Source organism: Dermacentor albipictus, chromosome 1 (genome assembly GCF_038994185.2).
Source record: "Dermacentor albipictus isolate Rhodes 1998 colony chromosome 1, USDA_Dalb.pri_finalv2, whole genome shotgun sequence".
Classification (NCBI taxonomy): domain Eukaryota; kingdom Metazoa; phylum Arthropoda; class Arachnida; order Ixodida; family Ixodidae; genus Dermacentor; species Dermacentor albipictus.
In genome coordinates this window covers 371,259,168-371,275,123 of record NC_091821.1, presented here as the reverse complement: position 1 = coordinate 371,275,123, position 15,956 = coordinate 371,259,168, and the positions used below count along the sequence as shown (strand labels likewise).

Genomic DNA, 15,956 nt, shown 5'->3' with positions numbered 1-15,956 from the left:
TCAGGGGCTCGTATGGAGCGCCCCGTATGCAGATGCATTTCGCCACAAGCATTTCGTCAGAAGAAGAGCGACTTTATCCCATTAGCGGTGCCCATGAACTGCGGACAGCGCCAACACGAGAGAGAGAGAGAGACTTGGCCAGACTTGCTTGACTTGAGCCGAAGGAACAATGAAAAGGCAAACGGTAAGCGAAACTTTAAGGGGCATAGAAGAAAGACATGCTGAATTGGAAAGAAAACACAGAATAGTATGGTATAGCTTAAAGGGACACTAAAGGGAAACAATAAATCAGTTTAGACTAATGGAGCATTGTTTGAGAACCCTGCAGGCAGTCATTTCAAATAAATAGTTTATTAGATCGGAAAATGAAGGTTCAAGTATCAGTATTTGAATTTCGCGCCGCAACCCCAGCGCCAGTACGTCAGCGTGACGTCAGGGATTCCAAAGTATGTTTTCGCATTTGGGCCGCGTTGGCTGAATAAAGGTTCCCGAAACTTGCCATATTTAATATTTGGTTCCTTTAGAACACAATGTAGTCAATCTGTACCGCTATATATAATTGGTAGGCCCTTGAAGATGCCATCAAAATCTATGACGTCACAGCCTCCAGTTGCGGGAACTCAAATAGGTGTCGCCACCCGTATTTCGTTCTTGCGCTTTTTCTGGCTTACCAAACGTCTTAGCGTTGTAAGAGTGGTGTTTTTGGTGTTGTAGAACGGTAATTTACTGATGCAGAAGAAATCATTTTTCACTTTAGTGTCCCTTTATATTGAGAAAAGCAAATGGAGAATAATAAATCGACTAAGAATAGACCAAGAGCAGGAAATCGGTGTTCGTTATTTTAGGAAAACGGAAATACAAGAAGGGGTTATAAAAGAAATGTATTGATGAAATCGGCAATGGTTCAGGGAGGTAGGCGACAACGGAGATGGCGCGAGATGATTTTGTGCAGTACAGGCACGGGTGGAGTTCTTTCATCATTTCGTTCTTCAGTTAACCAAGCTACAGAAATAATGAATTGCAATGAAGCGTGGAATTTTCGACATTTTGTTCCACAATACTTCAAGTGAAGACTTTCAAAGTCTTCGAATTTTATCTGCAATTTACCGATTCTCACTGTCGTGGATTCATGGCAAATCGCCTATCCGGCAACGTGCACTTCAATCACGTGTTGCGCTAAACAGCCCTCACATTATTACGCGTAATACACCTCAGTGTAGGGTGAGCGAACTCGCCACTGCTATCGATGTGGCTACGCTGAGCGCCGCCACGCGAATCGAGTTCTACTTGTGCAACCAAAACAATTGGTTCAAGTTAGCGGTTGGGCTCAGCTGCAGAACACGCGCAACCTAGACACTCAGCTCGCGTAAAAATAAACGAAGAATAAAGTATAAAATCAACAGATTCGGCAGTCAAAAGTTCGTTCAATATGCTCAAAGCTTTAGCGCGCAAAAACGTTTATCAGGGAAGTCGGACATAGCAAGAACGTCACGCCTGCAGGCATGCTTTCTGGCAGTCCTCCTTGGTTTTGAACCGATTAGGTCCGGTCAGGCACTTCGGCTCCGAGTGGTCCGTCTGAACGCAGGTGAGCCTGCAGGGATGAATTAACATTACACGCACTGTAATGCAAGCTGACATCTTGGATCCGCATACTTCAAACAGGGTTCCTCTCGTAACTCCGATCTAGCTCTTAACGTCACGCCCGTAGAATTCTACAGGTGTGCTACCGAATGGTGCTGAGCGAAACTTTAGGGGTCGAATTCACGAAGCAAGAAATCACAAATTTTGTGTTCTAAGAACTGTTCCAAAACAGAATTCGTTCACGGGCCAGTCGGCAGATTGTTCCTGGAAACTGTGTAAGTATTGGCGGTAAAGAAATCCAGTTTCTGAATGGGCATCCCCGATGTGGATAACATGTCTGCCATGTATAAAAGCTGGTTCTACGATACCAAAATAAAATAGTTGGGCTAAGTTATGTCTTGCTACTTTCACTGCACAAACTCGGTTTTCAAGTTGCGGACAAACTAGTGTTCTAGAAAACATGCATCGGTCAATCGCAACAGATAACGTAACATAAGCGAAAGCAGCTTCATGACCAGTTTTTAGAAACGAAGCACTTTGTGAATTTACCTCCTGTTTTCCACTTGTTGTATCGGAAAGAAGTCCTGAAGCATTAATTTTTCGCACAGAACGTAACTCTGCCGACACTAAAACAGTCATCTTCCTTGCTACAGATGTTACCAATGGAGCTAACTGCAACTTCATATGTGCAAATCACATAAATATGCAATTGCCACAATGTTTATGGGCATTGGTGACGTTTTTGGAGCGTCTCATAAAATCGTGAAATCACCACTGCAAGAACATGCCATCTAGACTAGACCAGCCTAGCATTTGTGAGTGCGCCGTGTCTTGTGAGCGCAGTGGGTGCCTAATACACATAAGCTATTCTCGCTCACATACAGCCACATACTGCTATCTCTATATTTAGTCAATTGAGTTATTCCTTAATAATAGACGTTCCAACCGCTTCATTTAAAGAAACCTTAAACTCGCGCTTGTGTGCAGGCTGCACAACACTTTTCATCCGCCGTGGTGGGGTCGTGGCTTTAGCATTTCCCTGCCAATCAAATCCCGGCCATGGCGACCGCATTTCAATGGGAGCGAAATGCAATAACGCCCGTGTACCGTGCAATGGTTGCGCTGTAAAGAATCCCAGTTGGTCAAAATTAATCCGGAGTCCACCACTGCGGCGTGCCTCATAATCATATGATGCTTAGACTCTTCCACCGGAAAATACATCTAAAAAAATTTCATGATTACAAAACACACACGAAAGAGACAGTTATGACACAAAACCTCGTACTCAGAATAAGTGAACTGATGTAGCTTCGCAGCGGTAAGACTAGACAAGCCATAGCGAAGCGGGCGAGCAAGCGCTGCTTGCCTTCTTCAACCTTCACCAGCACCGGGGTTGGTGCCATAAGTACGCAATAACTGTTTCACATAAGGCAACTAGCAACATTGCAACATGCACGAAGCCACGCATAAAATACCACCGAACACCGACACATGAGCATCAAGGATAAATTTACGTTGGATGGCCGCCTCCTTCTCGAGCGCATTCAGCAAGGCCGACACCAGTGGCGCGTACGTCGGAACGCCCTACGCGTAGGCACGAGAGAGGCTCCAAACCTTTTGTGGGTGGACCTAGCCAGCACCGGGTAGACCATATGGAGCGCGGTGCAAACGTGCTGCACGGGCGTCTCGCTGCAGGACGGGTGTCGAGCGATGGGCTTCCCCGCTACGCACAGGTTGTGGCAGTCCTCCTGGCGCTCGAACAGTGCCAGCCTGCCGAAATGGAATGAATAGATTACAGCGCTACCAGACATGTGCGCGGCTAGCTAATTATCTCCCGTTTGGGTTGCCGCGCGAATACGGTGCCGCGCGCTTCAACAAGTTGTTCGCAAGCGTGGAAAAGAGGTAACGAGATAGTTAAACGGTGACACAGTATAGCTAGCACACATTAGGGAACGGATTCACAAAACTTTTTGTTCACTAATGCTGTTTAGCATTCGCCGGTAAGCTCTATCGCCGGACACCACGAGTGAGTAAAACCTACTGGCATTAGTGCAGCTAGTAAGAACTTTCTTTGTGAATACAGGTCCAGATAATCTGAAATTTAAGAACTGGGGTACTATGCGCCAACACAATGATCTGATTATGAGGCATGCCGTAGTGGGAGACTCCGGATTAATTTTGACTACCTGGGATTCTTTAACGTGGACCTAAATCTAGGTACGCGCGCGCTTTTTCAATTTCGCTCCCCCCCCCCCTCTCCTACACTGTTATGCGGCTGCCTTGGCCAGGATCAAGACATCGACCTCAAACTCCGCGGTGTAACGCCATGGTTACTAAGCTAGCATGGTGGATTGTCCATATTCTGCTGTAACAGTTAGGTATTCCACTGGAATGCGCTCCAACTCTATTACGTTATTTACAGTATAAGGCAATAGCTGTTACTGTACAATTGACTTCGTTTAGTATATTGAACTCTCCGCCTTGTGATAATCTCGGGACGCCTGCTATGTGAACATGTATTCAGCACAAACTGTGTTTAATTCCACAATTGCAACATATGCCGTAATGTAATTAAAATATTTTAGTGAATTTTGGTTGAGTACGAATTATCGCATAGTATAGTATATTGTGTCGCACAGCAAGCATTATGTCACAAGCAAAGCAATTTCTTTACCTTTACCGCCCTCTTAGTTGAAATCGTCACTATAGAGCATTCGGTACACACACTCAATACATTGTTCGAAGTCATCTCAATGAAGGCTGCATTGTGCATATACTGGGAGCATGGGTACGACGCCTAAACAGCCAACTGCTGAAGAATCGTACATAAAGTGGCCTCACTAATGCTTTGGTCTCTGTACCTGATGCACTATGAAATGAGGAATAGTAAAAAAAAGAGCTAATTGTAAACTAAGCGGAACGCAATAACCACATTATCGCCCGCTGAAACGAAAAAAAAGAATGCTCGTTCTTTCCTACTGGCTATCTTCAAGCTGCGAAAACAGAGGCATCACGTTAGAAATGTTACACAATGCGATTAATTAGCCGCTAGCTGGTGAGGCATGGTGTCTTTTTTTTTTAGTAGCATTGCAATCAAATGTAAAATGTGAGCGAAGTTACCGTAAATCAAGCATACAAAACCCTAACATTGGTGACCTTATCAGTTTGCGCGGTGTTATTGGTATTCACATTTATGTGACATTATTACTTTGTTACGTGACCCGCCGTGGTGGCGTACTGGCTTTGGTTTTGCGCTACTGAGCCTGAGGGCGCGGGATCGAATCCCGGCGTGGCTATGACGTTTCGAGGGGGCGAAGTGCAATAAACGCTCTAGTATACCTTGCATTGCGTACAAGTTAAGCCCAGCTGTTCAAAATTAATCCAGAGTCCCGTACTACGGTGCGCCTCATATTCATATCGGAGTATTGCCACGATGAACGCCAGAATTAATTTTTTTCTTATTTTTAACGCTGTGTTACGAAAGCCATTATGTTATACTCTATAAGAAATGAAATAAGAAGTGGACGAGAGCTAATAGCGTATAGAGAGCAGGGTCAGTTGACCCATGTTAAAGAAAACTGAGAAAAGCGGTGAACATGATAAACAAAGCGGTAAATATTCAGCTTTGTTCTGTCGTTTTCTTTTCCCTTGTATACTGCGTTCACCACTGTTTACTTTAGTTTTTTATCGAGAGGTAATAAGCGTGTCTGACGCTGAATATCATTAGGAAATACAATCTGTGATCATGGCACAAGAAACGGCTACATGCGCACCGGCAGCAAAACAGCCTTCCTGAAGAAATAACACCACTGAAAACGCAATTGAATGTGAGATGGAAGATCCCATTGGAAGTTTCTATTATTTCGTGTCCTTCGTGTCGTTCGTCTCGGCGCGATAGTATACGTGCGTGCTCGCCATACCTGGGCGACACGCAGTTGGAATTCGGGAACTTCCACGAATGACACCTCCCGTCCTTGAGGTACCACCACTGCCGCGCGATGTCCTCTGCGGTGCACCTCTGATACACCGGCTCAGCGGCGCACTTTTGTTCTGGTGCCTGAAAAATAAACACATTCTTGAACTTACTGCGATTTTTGTGTTGGATTTTTTGGATGGAGGCCAACTTCCACTACACCATGTGGCTGGCTAGTGGAAGCTTCAGGGTTATGTCATTAATATGGAGAATGGAGAATGACTCTGTGCAGTCTGTGCTGTGAGCTAACATAAGTTCTATGCGAGAATAGTGTGCAGAGGTTGAAGTAGGCCTGTGCATGTTTACGGGACAGTTTAGCGCCATAAAGCTTCCTTAAGGCTATAGTAAACGGAAGGCCACGGAAAATAGGATTTCAGCAGATATTACATCTAGTAGCTCGCTTCTTATCATTTGAACCTGGGTACACGCAGAAGATTACGGAAACGAACGCAGCAGAGTACGTCAGTTTGGTTTCCATAAGAAGAAAGCAGAGCGCAGGGAAAATCTTTTGTTGCACCAGGAAACAAAAACAATGATGATCCCTTGCTAATACCTAGTGGGGACGGCACGAATCTTTTCTAGATTTGCATTATTTGCTTGGCAGATAGACTCGGGGCGATATTAATATTTTTTTTTTATGCGAGAGGTCGGAAACTAATACATGAACGCAACACAATTTACAAGACGCAGATTACAGCTGTTCGTGAATATGGGTTACGCTGCGCGCAAGGCATTCTGTTGGTTTCCGTAACTGTAAACCGCATAAAACAGCAAACTCAACAAATTCCTGTTAGGCTTCCGTTTAACAAAAACAAACATTCCCGCCGTCTGAGTAGGTGTGTGGTGCCGCCGTACTACAGCATATAGACGGTGGTGAAAATTGCAACTGCAACAGCAGCAAACGTAACAGTCAAACGCTACGAAAAATATCCAGTGTCCTCTTCCTATGCACATTCACTGCGTGCAAGTAAAAATGTCTATTTTCACTAACATCCTCGTTGAAAAAATAAATGTTTTCTGTCCCTCACCATGAGGATGATGAAGGGCTATGAATCGGCTGCAACGATGATAAAAATGGCAAAGCCCGCGGATCCGTTCGTACCTGGTTCAGGCAAGCGAGCCTGCAATCTCGGAAGGACTTGAACCGGTTCTGACCAGCAAGGCAAGAGGGTGGCAGCTGCCGGGCTTTGGAACGGCACTTTCGCTTCTCGGTGTCAAAGAAGAATTCGTGGCGGTTCTCATTCGTGCACAAGCCGAACTGGGCCTTTTCCGTGCAGGGGCCACGCGGCTGCAAAAGAAAACGATTGCTAACGTACATTCTCTAGCGAAAACCCGTGTGTATACGTTCTCCTTACATAAATCGGTCTTACTATCACGCAGTCACAACCTCACTTCAATTAAGAGTTGCGGCTAGTTGAAGGTTGAAGGTTGAAGGTTGAAGGTTGAAGGTTTATTTCCGCAACCGGTGTTGCGAGGACAGCCAGGGAAAAAGCTGTATAGACAGCTTGAGGGGTCCTGGGATAAGGCTAAGAGTTAAGATAAGGCTTCTCTTGTTGATCCCTCCGTCTGCTTTTCCTACAGCTTTCATATCCTCTTTCAGTCAAGAATAGTTGTCTTATGGTTAGATGCGCTAGTTCAGTAATTGCTTTTTCCCCTGCAAGTTTTATACAAGAAAAAAAATGCATTCCAGCAAACAATTAATGGGCTGTAACTCCTACGTTGACATCTAACGTGAATGTTTGAATGCGAAAAAAGTGCAGTCCATTCAAAACAAATGACAAGAAACTCAAGTCGTACTAGTTTCTCCGCGTCAAAGAAACGCGGCCCACCTCCGCCTGGGTGATAATCTGTGGTGCATCCATCCGCTCCGTTGCATGTTCGGCCACGCCGACGTCGCTGCTGGTTTCGGATTCCGCGGCCTCGATGGTGGAAATGCGCCTGGTCGATGCCGGCCGCTCGTCTCTGGCTGGCGGAAGACTACGTATCGCGGGCCGCAACTTCACGCTACCCCTGTCCTTGCTGACTGCTTCGTCGTCCTCGTCCATTAGAGTGGCTATCGCGCCATCCTGCGAATGGGCGTGCTGCTACGGTGCAGGCAGAATTGCAAAGGGCCTAGGACGTTACGAGAACGATGCAGCCGGCAATGCCGCGCAGCCTGCCTGCGGAAATGGCTAGTGAGTGCGTGACAGTGAGTGAGTGAGTGAGTGAGTGAGTGAGTGAGCGAGTGAGTGAGTGAGTGAGCGAGTGAGCGAGTGAGCGAGTGAGCGAGTGAGTGAGTGAGTGAGTGAGTGAGTGAGTGAGTGAGTGAGTGAGTGAGTGAGTGAGTGAGTGAGTGAGTGAGTGAGTGAGTGAGTGAGAGCGAGCGAGCGAGCGAGCGAGCGAGCATGTGGGTTTGCGAATGTAGTATCTATCAGCAGAGCAAGGTAGTATCAAAGAACTTGTGGAGATTCAAACATGAATTCACAAACACCAGGGACAGCAAGCCGATAGGGAACTCGTGATAGCACGGTATGACTCCATCGGAAGACCCTGCCTCAAAGGTACCACACTTAATTATAGAGGCCTTCTAGTTAATTCTAGGGTAGCACTTTGTGTAGTAAGAACATCAATATACTTATATACATAAGAAATGCTAAAAGCGTCAGCAGTAAGCAACTATTGCCCTACTTGCTCGTACAGTAAGGCGCGGTTCCCCTGCACTCGAAGCTGGGCGAAAACACGCTTTAGCGTCGATAGGTGTGCAAGTGGAACTGCTGCCAAACTGCAGCTCAGGTTACTTTGTCCGTTACTGCATGGTTTAACACCAGCTCGCAGACAACTCGGAGACACTTACCTGCCTATGTGAAGGTGGCATTGTGATCAAATACAGCGCCACAGTCATTACTGTTAGGACTAACAGCAGGCAGCCGATCTTGACAGAGCCGAGCTGTATACTCGAAGCATCGGTCCACGCGGGAACTTCCTTCGCCGCGACACAGGCGTGTTTCTTCTCGGAACTCGAGCTGACCTGCGACGAAGACATTTTGCGCGTATCTGGACGCTGTAATGCTCGACGCAAGCAACGCTCGGCAAAACGAATGCGCACGCCCCGCTTGAATTGCGCGAGCACGGAACAGGCGTGCGGCGCGTGAGCATGAGGGCCTCGAGCTTGATTCTTTTTCCTCCGATGAATATAGTAACGCGATAGCGTTAAGGGCCCTGCGTAGCAATAAAAGAATCTAATGTGGGCATCGGACGTCGCTTGCCGTAAAATCATTCCGAACCACAACCACGCAGGCCCTCCGCGTGGCGCGGAGGCGTTACTGAACTCATTGAACTCCTCAAAATAAAATACGCCAGAGAAATCGTAAAGTACGACCTAAACACAACCTACAGACATCATAGCGTCCGCGTTTAATTTGTATATACCAGAAAACGTAATTCTGTTACACAGAAACTCAAACACAAAACCCTTTTCCTAGCGGCGCGGCCCGCCCGGTTGCTTGCAACGACACCACCGCGCTCGCCTACGCGCAACCACAAGAAAGCTGCGGTTGCCGGGAAGCGTGACAAGCAGTCAGGGACCTGTGAAATTTAGCGCGTTCCACTCTTAAAGGCGAAGCTTGAGCGTACTCCAAATTTTTCCAAGAAATATGCGTTTGCTTTTGCTCTTTACAAATTGTGCGGTTTGACGTCCCCAGTCTGTGTAGTGGGTTACGAGGAAGCCGTAGTGGCGTTGTCCAGGTTAATTTTAACGAAATCAGCAACCTTGGGCTACTCCATGCACTTTCTGGTGTCTACGTCTCTAACCGATTTTCAGTCAGCTAGGGTCACTCGGTAGACTATGGTCTAATGGGGCGAACATCGCGCTGCTACGATCAGGGAACCGGGTTCGAAATCAATCGTCGGACCAACTCGGCACACTAGGTGTGTGACACTGGGTATGTGACGCACTTCAATCAATCTCATTACGTCAACTTAGGTCCCGCAAGCAGCAGTGGGAGATCGAAGAGGAAAAAGACGACTCTCGGTGGTAATGCTATCAGCGTAACATATATTCACATTCATTTGCTATGCCCCATAAGAAATCTACGAAATTCTGCTCCGCTGTACTAAGTGTACATTGGCCAAACTGGCTACTGCCGCGAGCCGCAGTAGGAACTTAAAGAGGTAGAAGATGACTCTACCCGCAAGCATGAGCGTGAGCTCGCAGAGGAAGAAGAGTCCAAGTTGCAAGTAAAAGCATTTCGAACGTTCATGCCGTTAATTAGGTATTCCTCTAAATTCTCAGAACATTCTCTCTTTCGGGGCTTTTGTATTGGGCCGCAGGAACGCCTGCATGACCATTTACGAATACCTCTGTGATAAAAAGAGGATACCATGTTGATTCTACTGAATCGACAATTGGATTCGAATTATCAATCATCTATTCACATTTGTTCTAAAACCACCAAATTTGCGGGTTACATAAAGATATTTTTTAAACATTTATTTCAGTGTCTAAAACTAGTCTCTTTCCTCATTATTTAGAAAAATTCATACGTTACCGAGCCTTCACGTTCCCTTCTTTTTTATGCCCTCCTTCCTTCATATTAACCACCGGCTTTCTGGCCACTCCTCTGCCGTAGGTAAGCGCCGCGGACGGATGCGCAATCAAGCAAGCAAGCGTCACGCCGTGCCATCCCCGCGGCGAAGGCCGGGCATGCCTTGGCCGAAGAAGGCACTTACCGGAGAGCGCCAATGCGGCTTTGATGCGCTGTGCGGAGTGTACTAACATGCCACTGCTGCAAGCAAGTCAAGAAAGCCGAACTCAGGCACGAATAAACACACTGCACTTGAACGTATCGCAGAATTTTGTATCTGTGTCGTTATTGCCATCATCATAAGAGTGCTCATCACGTATGATAGCTCATTACACACCAATCGTAAGAAAGAATGTTAATCGCGTTGACGTTACCAATCAACTGCAAGGATCACTGCGTCGCCATGTTTTTCGTACTTTTTTTAGCAAAAAATGTGTTATGATGCTTTATACGAACACCAACTTAAGAAGCCGACAGCGAATTAAAAAAATATTCACACAGCCCCACATACACACACTGAAATCGGGGTCGAATGCAATAAGCTGTTGAGTGTATTCAGACCATTTCATTGGCCAGTCATCTACGCTAATATTAGGTTTGTTGCGACAATTGTGTGGTTGTTGCTATTACGAACAGCTTTGGCTCACAAACTGTTTGTTGAACACGAAGCAAAGGCAGTTGTGGTTATTGGTAGCGCTCGCCTTTAGCTAGTTACAGTTAGTGATTCTGTTTCGTAAGTTCAAGAATGATACTTTTATCGTTCGCCAGCCATTTATAGTTCCTGTATAGCCAACTATCGAGAAAATAAATGCAGGGCATAAGAAATGCAGTCAAAGGTGGAAGAAGATTAGACAGGACAAGACAGGACAGGACAGGACAGGTCTCCTTCAATACCATCGTAATCAATTTCCCTCTCACTTGATAAATTCTGCGGACGCCACACAAAGTTTAGAGAAGGCCGATGTTAGCATATCTTATAACCCGCTTAAATTCTGGTATTTTGCTCTCCGTCTCACTGATTGCACTCCAATGTGCCTTGCCGAATTCTTGGCAGTTATTCTGCCATCCGAAAATTGCGTCCACATAAATTTAAAGAAATAATGGTTAGAGGCGCGTTCTCGGTCTGTACGCATTTAACTTCTGATAATCGGTCTCACCTGCTGAGTATAATGTTATGGTGTCACGAGAGGGACAAAGGCGACGATCACCAACAAGACGAAAGAGACGACGTAGTGGGGCGAACCTGACGTTCTGGTTGTACTGGCCATATATTCTGCAGAGTAAAGACGGTCCCATGTGACCTTATATCTCCATCCGTTTCAATATTTTCGACTTTTGTACCAGACAATTTGTCTGAAGTGCGCTTTGTCTGGGTCCCCGGCATAGTGGAATCTTCTTAAATCAATCAGTTCACTCGCTCGCGTCGTCATCGCTAAATGGTCCGCTCTTAAATGTTCTTCACATTGTAACTGCCCCTTGGCGGACCAAGGTCACATCTTGCGAGGTTGCCAAAAGAAGCCTCCCCCGAGAGAACTCTTTAGGCGAGCTCCTTCACACGAAGAGTGGGAGATGAAGACGAAAACTTCCAACCCGGAAGACCAGATACGTTTGGCGGAATGGGATGACAGCGTCGCGGCGAAGCAGACGCCATGCTAGCCCACAGTGCTGGGAAAAAAAAAAACTCGACTCAACCTTGACAATGAATTTCTCTCTATCTATCTATCTATCTATCTATCTATCTATCTATCTATCTATCTATCTATCTATCTATCTATCTATCTATCTATCTATCTATCTATCTATCTATCTATCTATCTATCTATCTATCTATCTATCTATCTATCTATCTATCTATCTATCTATCTATCTATCTATCTATCTATCTATCTATCTATCTATCTATCTATCTATCTATCTATCTATCTATCTATCTATCTATCTATCTATCTATCTATCTATCTATCTATCTGTCTCTCACCTGATTTCTCTTTTATAACAAGGGCTTCGTTTAAACGCCTTTTATTCTTGAATTGTAATGAATCATACATACTTTCCGCAGAATATTTTCGACATCTAAAATTTCGGTGGAACACGAGCAAATGCTTTTCATGCCATTGCGAAGTGACGTTATCAAGCTTACGCTGTAGAGTTCCCCACGTAAATTTTTACCGTCATAGATCTGGTTTACCCATAACTAACATCTGCTGCAATGAACCAGAAACTATTGACCATTTCTTTTTTTTTCTCGCCACCGCTTCTCCTCCCTCAACAGAATGTTCCTCATATTTCCAACTAGTGAACTGGGTTTAGCACTTACAACACCAGACATGTTGTCTTTCAGTGCCTGCCAAATATGCACATGCCATGATTCGATGATTAGTACTCTGCCACAAGTTCCATTCAAGCATCCGGAAAGTTACTCTGCTATGGTACCGACTCTGGGACATTTTGTATTATTATTATTATCGTTTCTTAGTTTTTGAGTTTAAATAAACATAAAACAAAAATAGTTTATGTATAGGTAATTTCAAAGTCTGTTTTACCTGTTAATTGCCAAATGCTTCGTCCTGAGAGTTCGCCTTTTCCCTTTTTAGTACGTTGTTCGATGTACGTTTCATTCCATCCAGTGCGGCCAATCCCCATCGTGGGTGCAAGCCATGTTTTGAGGCAACAACAGCAACAACAAGCTCAGGCCACTTTGAACTGAATTTCACATAAAATAGACTGATGCTGAGTCAGTCACGCGGTAAAGTGGTTTTAGTCCCCAGGGGCCAAGGAAAAGATTGACAGTAGATAATCCTGGGAGGCCTTGCACCAGAGCGAGGCTGAAGATGACCAGCGTCGAGCAATCCTTCTTGCCGTTGAAGCCGCGATGACTCACCGTCCTTCGTCCTCCCCCACTACCTGCGCGTAGGGTAAGAGGCGGGCACCCCAGCTCGGTGGAATAATAAAGTTTTCAGTCAATCAATCAATCAATTCAGTCCTCACTGGATGCGGGAAAGGTGAGGCTGAATGCATGATCATCATCAGCACGATCATCTTTAAGAGCCATCTAGAACACGGCAAACACCGCGAGACGGAAGTCGAAAGATTGACGAGGTCATGCTCGGCGAGTGGACGTTCTTCCTCGTGTCCGAAGACCTGGATGGCATCGTGCCGTCGTTCAGCCGTCGTGGCGCCATCGGCATGACGCTGTTTTGCTTCCTCTTCATCATCGGGGCGATGTTCGAAGTGCGGCGTGTCTCGGCGGAACTCGACGCCACGACCCATCGACCCGAGGCGGCAGCTGTTGCGGCACTCGCCGCGCGCAACGCCTCCCAGAAGGCTGACCCCCGGCTGCTCATCCCTGTTCCGACCGACGCCGGCTCCTTGGAGCGCAGCGGCCGCGGCAGCGACTTTCTCGAGCTTGCGGACGTTGCCGAGGACGCCGAAGAGTACGCGGACAGGCCGCCACTCCCGCGGGTGCCTCGACGTCCGTTCGAGGCCCGTAGAGCGCGCGTCAAGAAATAGTGCGTCCGAACACCTGTGCCGATGTACTAAGCCCCATTTCCACGTCGAGCCAAGGTCTTTACCATTCGCTCTTCTCGCTAAGAACTAATTTACAGATGTTAATTCCTCCGCCAGACAAAACTAATCATTAAATAGTGTTTGTATGGTCAGTTGGCTTGGTTCTTAGCCGCGGTCACAAAGAACTGGTGTTCTGCATGTGTTTTGTTCATATAGAATGCGTGCATTTGACCAAATCAGTGCAAGAAGTCTGTCTCATAAACGCTCATTTTAAGTAGAAAGGTGCTGCTTGTCGTGAATATTTGACTATTGCGCATTTTGGAGTTGTAGTCGCTGCATTTTATCACAGTGTAGAAGCACGGTACATGTAGCACGATGCAAGGAGCGCGTCAAATGTAGTTACGTTCAGAAACACTAGCTTTAGCCGACTTTGTAACCTGTTATTCCCTGAGCGCGTGTATGGTCGCTGCCTGTTTGCCTGCCATACTCTCTGCGTTCACAAGCTAGCTATAGCTACAATTGCGATATTCGAAGTTCTCCGTTTTGAGGTAAGCATTCCAAAATGATATCTTCTGACAATGGCCTGTCATCAATGCAAGCTAGCGCATCTGCGAGCAATCGCCTCTGTACACTGTACCGAGGAGCATGGCACAAAACGGGCTCAAATGTCTCCACGTGACCGCGGCCATCAAAATCAGCCTTGTTATATCCATTCCAACAGAGGGCTTCGAAAGTATTCTTACAATTCTTAGGGCCAACAAACTTGCACAAGCAATTTTAGCAATTACCACTGTTAATTGTTATCCTGTGCTGTGATCGTTTTCAAGTGCTTGGTATATGTGCGTAGGTGTGTCTATATTATTAGCTTCCTGGCTCCTCATTCCCCCAGTGTAGGGACGCAAACCGGATTTCTTTTTCTGCTCAACCTCTCTTTCTTCCTTTTATTTATTTATTTATTTATTTATTTATTTATTTATTTATTTATTGTATTCGCCGATAGTTGTGGCATAATTAAAACGTGTCACTCCGGTTTTGTCGCATCTTGTCCTTTGCTCTTATTTACATTCCTTGCTTTTCGTAGTATCTTGAACTTGGTTGGTGGCAGGCCTGTAACAGTGGCCGAGAACATTCAACTCCCCTATACCTTATTTCACGATATTCGAGCGCAGTCTGTTGGCTAGAATCAGACCTTATTCGCTCGCTGCGGTGATGATTAGCTGTTTATAATTGCATTAAATGTCGCCATTCACCAGTGGAGTCGTGAACTGGGCAAACAGAACCAAAGGCTCAGAAGTTTCAGGTAGTGCTACGTTGCGGCGCGAAGTACACAATTTCTGTGCTTTTTGCTTTGATTCACCCTTTGGCCACCCTTCTCTTGGTCTATCCCTAGCAAGGCGTTGAGCACTTGGGAACCTGAACGACGTAAAATGGCTTAAAGGAATCACTGCCTGTAGGGGTACAGCACCAATGCGGCATTACGTTTAAACGTCCTTTGACACTAAGCATGCCAAAGTGCTGCTCAATTTCTTTCTCTGAGTATTTTTTGTTGTTTTCTTTTTTTAGGTAGTGCTTGCGATCTTAAATCCTCTGCAACGGCTCAAGTTTAATCGGTTGTCCCGAGTGGCACGGAAGTACTCCCCAGGTTTAGTTAAATTCCCGTTTGGTGCTCTACGGCACGTCTGGCCTAAACCTTGAGAGACAGGCCTTGAATTTGTCCACCGCTTCGTCCTTAAGTCGATGCGCTTGCGTAGAAGTCTTTGCTCGAGCTATACGAGTGGGCGTCATTCCATTCAGCCGGAAGGCTGTACGCGACTGAGAGAGGGCGAAATACAATGGTTGCGGCAGTGGCGAGAACAGCTCGTCGCGACCCGGAATGGGGTCGAGGACGGACTCTGGCCGGCGCCCAAAATACATCCAGCTCCCGGAGGAGCGATGCTTCCTTGCCGACTTTCACTTTTTTTTTTCACCCGCGACTTGTCGACTCTGCAGCGGCGTCGACGAGCAGCCAAGCTCCTCGGGGTCCAAGCTCGGTTGCCTCCTGCCTGCCTGGCCGCGTCTCTCAAAATCCGAGACCCGGCTTGTTTTCAAAAATAGAAACCCTCCCTGTGGTCGAGAAGGGGTGCGGTCACGTGAGCGTTACGTCGCTAGCGTTTGGGACCCATGTGACTCTGAGCGTCACAGTCCACGCCCCAAACACATGGTCCCCGACTCGGCCTGGCGAATTGCTTCTTTTTTTTATGTGACCCGGAGACGCCGGCTTAACCGCGGGGTAAGTCACCTTTTGCTCTGCTGTCTTTTCCTTATGAAGGCCTCTGAGGAGCACTTCTGGGTAA

General features: G+C 46.4%; 2 protein-coding genes across 2 annotated transcripts in view; one reads left to right on the top strand and one right to left on the bottom strand.

Annotated features, from left to right (window-relative positions):
* Positions 1–1,404: 1,404 nt before the first annotated feature.
* LOC135904075 (uncharacterized) lies at positions 1,405–8,679 on the bottom strand. Its single transcript, XM_065434668.2, has 6 exons — positions 8,388–8,679; positions 7,384–7,620; positions 6,657–6,842; positions 5,502–5,638; positions 3,196–3,351; positions 1,405–1,591 (listed from the first exon to the last, which is right to left on the bottom strand). Exons 1-6 carry the CDS (start codon positions 8,574–8,576, stop codon positions 1,489–1,491), a joined length of 1,008 nt encoding a protein of 335 aa, XP_065290740.2. The 5' UTR covers positions 8,577–8,679; the 3' UTR covers positions 1,405–1,488.
* Positions 8,680–15,737: 7,058 nt separating this feature from the next.
* Positions 15,738–15,956, top strand: part of MnM (myomesin and myosin binding protein) — a 60,987-nt gene continuing 60,768 nt past the window's right edge. Inside the window, exon 1 of the mRNA XM_065434669.2 lies at positions 15,738–15,892. The gene's annotated coding sequence lies outside the window, so the exon portion shown is untranslated. The remainder of the gene's footprint in view (positions 15,893–15,956) is intronic.